Below are 8,856 nucleotides of genomic sequence, written 5' to 3'. Positions count from 1 at the left end.
ATGTAATACGTAAATCCCGAATAATCCGAGTTCCTACAGAATTTTAAAACCTGAAGTCACAAGCATGATGCCTGGGACAAATAAAAAGCTCTAGATATATTCCCGGCAATTCTGTGGTCAGTTTTAGATATTTTTGGTTGTGACATTACAGAGGACATTACACATAACCTACAAAACTTTCAAACGCAATATCATTTTTTCTAGGCCTCCTAATAAAAAATTATTGCACATACAAGCTCGGTATATGACCCATAATTGAAAAATATTTTTTTCATATGTGTAGGTACAAAAACTTTTTTTCTCAATCCATACTAATATTATAAATGCGAAAGTGTGTCTGTCTGTTTGTCTGCTACCTTTTCACGGCCCAACAGTGTAACCGATTCTGATGAAATTTGGTACAGGGGTAGCTTATATCCCGGGGACGGACATAGGCTACTTTTTATCCCGGAAAATCAAAGAGTTCCAGCGGGATTCCTAAAGACCCATCCACTTAACCGATTTGTATAAAAGTACCGACGTAGCTTGCGTCCCTGTAATCGAAATAGACAAATTTTATCCCGGAAAATCAAACAATTCCCACGGGATCTATAAAAATCTAAATCCACGCGGACGAAGTCGCGGGCATCCTCTAGTTTATTATAATATTTACTTATGCAAGTTTGCCGTTGCTCTTTGATTTGAAGCCAGGGATCATTAAAATAGCGTATGGGCGGAGCCTGAATGAGTTTTAGAGCTTGCCATAGCGATACTAAAATACTCGATAAAAATTGTCATAATTTTATTTTGAAAATCATTAAACAGTATTCGTATTTTATATTAATAGTTCATGTGAAACCTTAAAAACGATAGATAGGTATTATTGCATGTTAGTTGGATGGTTGGTCCAGCTACACCAACTAACATGCAATAATAATAGGTAAAAAATATTATGAATAAAGCTGATGCCCGCAACTTTGTCAGCGTGGATTTAGGTTTTTAAAAATCCCGTGGGAACTCTGATTTTCTGGGGTAAAAACTAGCTTATGTCAATCTCCAGGTCTTTAACTATGCCCATGCAAAATATAACGTCGTTGCGATGTGATTGAATGACAAAACAATAAACTAACAAACAAACACTTTCGCATCTATACTAATAAATAAAATTGAAGTGTCTGTCTGTAATTTCGAAATAACTACCTCATATTAAGCTCATATGGTTATTTGAACGATACCATAACTGAATCACACGTTTTTAAAATTTTTGTCTGTCTGTCTGTCTGTTTGAAAAGGCTAATCTTTGGAACGGCTGAACCGATTTTGACGGGACTTTCACAGGCAAGTAGAGGATTGACCAGGGCGTAAAAAAGGCTACTTTTTTAACCGACTTTCAAAAAGGGAGTTGTGTTTTTCTACCTATGTACACCGAAATCTCCGAGATTTCTGAACCGATTTGCGTCATTTCTTTTTTAATCGATAGAGGAACTTTGCGACATTGTTTCATAAAAAACTTGGAGTCCGACTCCTCAATCCTGATGCTGCAGGGGATCTGACCAATCCACGCCGGCGAAGCTGCGGGCATCAGCTAGTTTATAATATGGGTAATGATAATAAAAGTCGACTCACAGTAAAAAACTTACTTTGAAAATTTAAACACATTTAATTTTTTACTACAAATTCACGGTTTTCAGATTTTTATAAAATAATGTAAATCACATAAAATCAATTGTGAGTATGATGATCCGAGTAGACACGGACACAGTAACAACAAGTACATATTGATATTTCATTTCTGATATATACAGTTAATGTTATTATGATTATGACAATTATTATGCTTTGGTCTTTGGATTGTCTTCTTGTTAATTTAGCATTTATATCTTTACAAAATATTATGCATTAACTATGTAAATTAAAAATTTATAACACCCCCAAAAAATGAAGGTTACAGTAACTAGAAAAGAGCTGATAACTTTCAAACGGCTGAACCGATTTTCTTGGATTATACCTAAGAACACTCGATCAAGCCACCTTTCAAACAAAAAAAGCTAAAATAAAATAGGTTCATTAGTTTAGGAGCTACGATGCCACAGAGATACACAGATACACACGTCAAACTTATAACACCCCTCTTTTTGGGTTTAGAAAGAAAGCGGCATCCTATTTCTATGAATTGTGTCGTCGTAAGACTTCACGGTAACGTAGTTGTGATGATTGCAATGCCGTTACCGGGCAACAATGGCATATTAAGGTTCTAATAAAATAATTAATCATAAAGTTCATCATCATCAATGTCCATCATCAATTTGACTTTCATATTATACAAGTAAATACGACAAAAAAATCGTATAAAATGTAAAGCACATATTATTAACATACCAGCGTTTTAATTTCATATCCAAAATATAGAGCTCTTACATGACATAATAAACAAATTCACGAAACTAAAATTTTTAAGACTAATTATATTATTATGTAATACTTCTTTGAAGACAATGACCATCTTTTTGTCTTGATTATGGAACTAAAATCTAAACTATAAGTAATTGAGGAAAATTATTATTGATAACAACTTTATCATTTACTTAATTGCTGTATTACTCTTTTCTGTTTTCAAACGTTCAATTCTCGCATACAGTCTGCAACCAAAGCCGCAACTTAAAATAAAATAATGATCCTTTAATGGTAAAATAAAGACATTTTCTAAATAAATACTTGCAACTCAAAACTATACACACAGGAACTACATAATAAATAATAAAGGGTAAACTGTATACTTTTCAAATGGCCGTTCTTAAATTATTTTCTTGATTCTCTTCATCTTTTATGCAGTCAATACTTTTCCTCTGCTTTCTTTTATACTAGCCTTCATATTATCAAACCATTTGCCGATATCTGTATTGTCTCTTAAGTCCTGAAATGCCTGACAGCCTTCAATACTACTCAGAATACCATATACTGAAATATCAGCTAGGTTTGGTTTCTTGCCACCAAGAAACAATGTTCCTTTCTTATGGATAACCTTCATCCAGTCATTTGCTGCATCATATAAGGACTGTCGGACATCGTCTTTTATGTTGTGTCTGAAAATAATTCCAAAAATTAAGTTTGATTAATAATAACAATTTGTTACTCCCTGATCGATGGTATTATATTGTATGTACAGAAGTGGATGTTTTATATAAGCATCTAAAGTGATTTGCATTTGATCACAAATGTAGAGTGCTATTTCTTCTACTCTCTTGCGTTTTGTATCTTCTATCTCATAAGCGAGCACACAGGAACGCCATGTACTATGAACATAACATAACGTCTTATCCTGTAGGTTCGAACATACAGGTTACCTGGGAGAGATCACTTTAGTGATAAGGTCGCCCTTTGTATTTGTATAAGTGTTTCATTTATTATTGTCTTTGTATTTTTGTGCAATAAAGTTGTTTAAATAAATAAAATAAATAAATAAACATAATATCTAATGTGTGTTTTAATACTATCATGCCTGATGCTAAATGACAATGAAGTTTAATCTGGAAAGGGTATCACGCAATGATAGTGGTGCAATAACAAGTATAATTATCCCATAAGAGCTTTGTTATAACCATACTCTAACTGGTTTCTATGCAACACACTATAGAAAGAAACACTAAAGTGCTTTACCAATAGAGTGGTAACTAGCCACGGCCGAAATTTCCCATCAGACCAGATCTGAATCAGTTTAGAAATGGTGGATTCCTAAATTGCTCCTGCTAAAATTCAAGCCAGGGTGTCTCACTTTTAAGACCACAGCACTCAATGGACAGTAAAATTAACAAGTGTAAATTAAAAATTTATAACACCCCCGACAAGTGAAGGTTACAGTAATAACTAGAAAAGAGCTGATAACTTTCAAATGGGACTTCGTCTGTGATGGCGTTTGCTGGCGCGCGTGCTGTGCTTGTTTGGAGTGTTTTTTTTTGTTAAGAGTGGCTGGTTTTTGTGTTAGTTGGTGTTTTTTGGTGGTGGAACTGACTGGGAAGCGCTCTAAGGGGGCGCCGCGCGTATGTCGGCGGGCGCCGGCGCAGACGGAGTCCATACTTGTATAAATTCAATAACTTGAAAATATCACAAACTTGACATTGGCTAATCAGAGTAAAGCCAGATTTAAAGGGAAAAAAAAAACTTTCAAATGGCTGAACCGATTTTCTTGAATTATGGCTAAGAACACTTTCGATCAAGCCACCTTTCAAACAAAAAAAACTAAATTAAAATCGGTTCATTAGTTTAGGAGCTACGATGCCACAGACAGATACACAGATACACACGTCAAACTTATAACACCCCTCTTTTTTGGTCGGGGGTTAAAAAGAAGAAAATTTTACTAAATCCTACCTTTTCTTTAACCTCTTAGCTATAATCCACATGGCTGCAGCACCTACGTACACCATTACAGCACATTCCCAACTAGGAAACGTACGTTTCCATCCCCCAGCTTCTTCAAACCACTTGAATGTTTCTAATGATTCACTCGCAGTCCTGTAAACATTCGGGGACAGGGTGTGCACAAGGACACGATCTGCCCACTGACGCCATTCACGTTCCTCGCTAAAAACAACACAAAGTACTGTACAGCGTATAATGAAACTTTGTTTATTTGAATCTACTCAATAAATTTGTAATCTCATACGATCACTGCAATGCCCAGCAAGCAAATTAAAAGTGCCCACAATTTCCTATGATTTATTTCGATTTCTAAGTCTGTCATTATTTTCATCATCATCATCAATCATCAACCCGTCACCAGCCCACTAGTGAGCACAGGTGTTATCTATACTAATAAATAAAATTGGAATGTCTGTCTGTAATTTCGAAATAACCACCTAATATTAAGCTAATATGGTTACTTGAACGACACCAACACTGAATCACATGTTTTTAAAATTTTTGTCTGTCTGTCTGAAAAGGCTAATCTTCGGAACGGCTGGACCGATTTTGACGGGGTTTTCACAGACAAGTAGAGGATTGACCAGGGCGTAACATAGGCTACTTTTTTAACCGACTTTCAAAAAGGGAGTTGTGTTTTTCTACCTATGTACACCGAAATCTCCGAGATTTCTGAAACGATTTGCGTAATTTTTTTTTTAATCGAAAGAGGAACATTGTTTCATAAAAAAATTGGATTCCAACTCCTCAATCCTGATGCTGCAGGGGATCTCACCATCAAACTGATGGGATTTAGAAACTGTCGGTTATAAATTGATTGATATTGAAGGTATCTGTACCAAGTAAAGACTTTGTCGTTGACCTCGAGGACCCAACTCCTCAACCCTGATGCTGTAAGGATTTGCATTCCTAAATCCTGGTGATCCCTCGGGATTTTTAAAGGATCATCCGTTTAAATGTTTTAACGTGGTACAGAAACACGTTGCATCCCGGGGATGGACTATTACCGATAGGCTACTTTTGTCCTGGGAAATCAAAAGTTCCCACGGGATTTCAGACCCTAAATCCACGCGGGCGAAGCTGCGGGCATCAGCTAGTAAACTACTACATTTCATACACTTTTGAAATTATTATGAAGAACTTGTAGGCATGCAGGTTTGCTGACGATGGTTTCTTTAACTGTTAAAGGAAGTATAATGTGTAATATATCATAACTAGTTATTATTTAATCAAAACATAATATAATGAGCATTAGATCATAAAATATCAGTGCGTAAATTCATTGGGATGTTACAGCTCTTACAGGAACTTTGATTTTTCGAAAAGAAGGCTGAACCGATTATCTTGGATTATAACTAAGAACACTCACGATCAAGCCACCTTTTAAACAAAAAAAAAACTAAATTAAAATCGTTTCATTAGCTTAGGAGCTACGATGCCACAGACAGATACACAGATACATACGTCAAACTTATTACACCCCCCTTTTTGGGTTGGGGGTTAAAAATTTGGCACAGAGATACAAGTGCATCTAGTATATATATAGTTTTTATCCAGGAAAAATATGCCTATATATTCTTAAAACAATACTTACGCCTCAATGTTACGTTGTTTCTCATCAGGTACAGTGCTATTGTGCATAATGAAATATTTATTTGTCACATCAGTCGTAGTTTTACCAGTGTCATCCACAAACCGGGTAATTGGATAGAATTTAATGATATCTTGCAATTGGTAGGACTTATCACTCAAGTATGTTTCCAACACAGACATAATAGCTGTGCTGTCAAGTAGTTGCTGCAAAGTAATTCATTATGAGTGAAATAAACAAGATCAAAAAAGCTGTACAAGTATGAGTTGAACTCGTGTGGAGAGAGGAAACCTACCTTATAATAAAAATTAAGTTTGTATGGACAATATTGTGATTTACCAATTTTAGTAAAGAACTATTTTCTGTATTTTTTTTAAATTTTAGGCTCAGTATCATCTTAGATAACATATGGAGAGAATGGTCAATTTTCATCTATTTTCTTAAATTACTCAAAAGATCCCAACGCACTTAAGCTACGCTGCATGACACACCGCACCAAACATAGTTTATTTGAGTTTTTACAAAACCTTAAAAACTAAAACCCGACTACTAATCTTAAACAAAGCTTTTTGGCAATTGGTTTAGATTTGCTATTTAGCCCCAAAAAGTAAAAGTACTATAAACTCTGCTAATCACAACAATTGCAATAGTAGTAATGATTAATGAAGCTTTTCTGGAATTGATGCCCTGGTATTATTTTTTGTTAAGAGATAACTCAAAGATTGTGTACCTGATATCCACCATCTACTTTAGCTAACAGTATTGGTACTTTCTTGTAACCAGACCACTTTATAGCTTGACGTAGTACTGCATCAACCTCGACTATCTCATAGCTGATACCACGAGCATCGAGATAAGCACGAACTTTACAGCAAAATGGGCAAGTTTGATATTGGAATAAGACAAGCTGCAAATTGCTGGTATCTGCGTCATTGATGATCTGAAACAAAGACTCTGCCTATTTACACTTTTGTTAGCAAGTTAAAAAGATATAGGCAAGTTGCTGGTAGTAACATAAATAATACAGGAAAGTACAACCCCTAAGGAGCTAATGATTTTAGTATAAACACTAATAATAATTATGTAACTAATGTAAATAATTATGTAAATATATGTATCACATGCATATTGCTCAGTCAGCCTTTAGTAGAAAAAAATTATATAGTCATAAGCCATTATTCTTATTAATATCTTAATAGACATATTTGCTGTTATTACCATCAGTAAAACCATCTCATAAGAAAATTAGTTAGTTAGTTAGTGTTAGTGTAGCGCATTTATTTATTTATAGAAAAATATCTTGGACCACAAAAATAAAATAAACTTTGAGCACATTGAACAGTTATCCAACCCAACATACAGTACAATCTTGCTAATCCGTTACTTCAATACACTGACTAACAGAGTCAGTACATTACACAAAAAAAAAACCCTCAATTAAGGATTATTTTAAAACTATGTAAATGCTATGTAGTTAGTTAATTGTTGTGAGATATTTTACAGCTATAAAAAAAGTATAGAACATTAACACAAATACATTGAAATCCTCAAAATATATGAATTTTTCTATAATCTAATCCAGTAATCTGAACATTCCAATAATCTGGCACCCTCTAGTTTTTAATAGTGCCGGATTAGAGGATTCTACTGTATTTATAAAGTTGCAGGAGGCACAGTGTTTTGCTATCATATTTTACTGAACATGTTTTGTGAGGTTTCAATAATTTTTATTTAAAGTGTTGCTACTACATAGATGGCATTAACAGTCGCTTCAGTACTGAGTGGACACACCTATCACAAATTTCGTCACAGGCTGTAAGCGACACTGTGGCTTAGCAGTCAGAGCGTCGGGTGCGAATCAAGATTACGCAGGTTCGTATCCTGCCGGTTTTGCAATTTTTGATATGTATTCAAAAATTATTTAGAAATTTCCGTAAAGTGTAGGTAAAAACACTATCAATAAAAATTATAAAAATTTTGTAAGTTTGTTTTGTTAAATTTTTGGTGCAGGAGGATTGGCATGAGCTATTTTTCTGGAAAGATCGCCTAGGGAACCGACCGGTCCGAAAAATAAAAATAAATTAGTGATCACCTGGTCTGATGGCTGTGAATCACAAAATAATTATTGCTGAATATTTGTACAGTTCACTACAACTTTGTATGCAGAGAAAAATGACAAATTACGTCATAGTTTTATTATATTATACTAGTGTACAATAAACTTATTATAATTAGGGTATTACCTTACGGTGAGCTGCATATTTAGGTGCTTCTTTTAAAAATGCATATTCCTCGTTCTCAACAGAGGCCGAGGACTTTTTTATATTAATTTTATAATGTGTATATCCTCCATAGCCAGCTCCAACCAAAACACCAACACTAGCACTTATTAGGGTTAACTTTGCAGTAGACCGGGGCAAGCGGCTTTTTGTTGAATAAAATAGTTTCGACAAGGTTACGTTTTCTTTGATCGAGAGAAACACAACTTTACGCAAGATTGTAAATGTCGGGCGCCACATTTTACATTTAAAATATATCAATAAAAATTACATGAATTATGCACAACAGCGGAGACTGCGAGTCCGAGAAATGATTTTTTTTTTTTTTTAATTTATTTTACGGCCCTGGATACTAGTCCTTTAAGGCCTTTCAAAAATTTACAAATACTAAAAATACAAAATTGCTTATAACTAATTAGTCTAACGTTTTTACACTTTATTTATAGTATTGCATATATAGGTAATTAAAAATAGATTTAAAATATGACGTTTTACACAACAAGTCCTTTACATGGCGGGGAAAATCATTTTTTTGTTTTTGTTCCATATTTATAGCGTTTAGATCACTGGCTAATATAAGTCTTTGTA

General features: G+C 34.3%; 1 protein-coding gene across 1 annotated transcript; it reads right to left on the bottom strand.

The window, feature by feature from the left end:
• Window positions 1–2,004: 2,004 nt before the first annotated feature.
• Window positions 2,005–8,597, bottom strand: LOC123880656 (prostaglandin E synthase 2). Its single transcript, XM_045928893.1, has 5 exons — window positions 8,233–8,597; window positions 6,720–6,929; window positions 5,993–6,195; window positions 4,348–4,560; window positions 2,005–3,062 (listed from the first exon to the last, which is right to left on the bottom strand). Exons 1-5 carry the CDS (start codon window positions 8,506–8,508, stop codon window positions 2,804–2,806), a joined length of 1,161 nt encoding a protein of 386 aa, XP_045784849.1. The 5' UTR covers window positions 8,509–8,597; the 3' UTR covers window positions 2,005–2,803.
• Window positions 8,598–8,856: the final 259 nt, after the last annotated feature.

The sequence above is a fragment of the Maniola jurtina genome, chromosome Z, assembly GCF_905333055.1.
Source record: "Maniola jurtina chromosome Z, ilManJurt1.1, whole genome shotgun sequence".
Taxonomy (NCBI): Eukaryota; Metazoa; Arthropoda; class Insecta; order Lepidoptera; family Nymphalidae; genus Maniola; species Maniola jurtina.
This window is presented reverse-complemented; position numbering and strand designations above follow the sequence as displayed.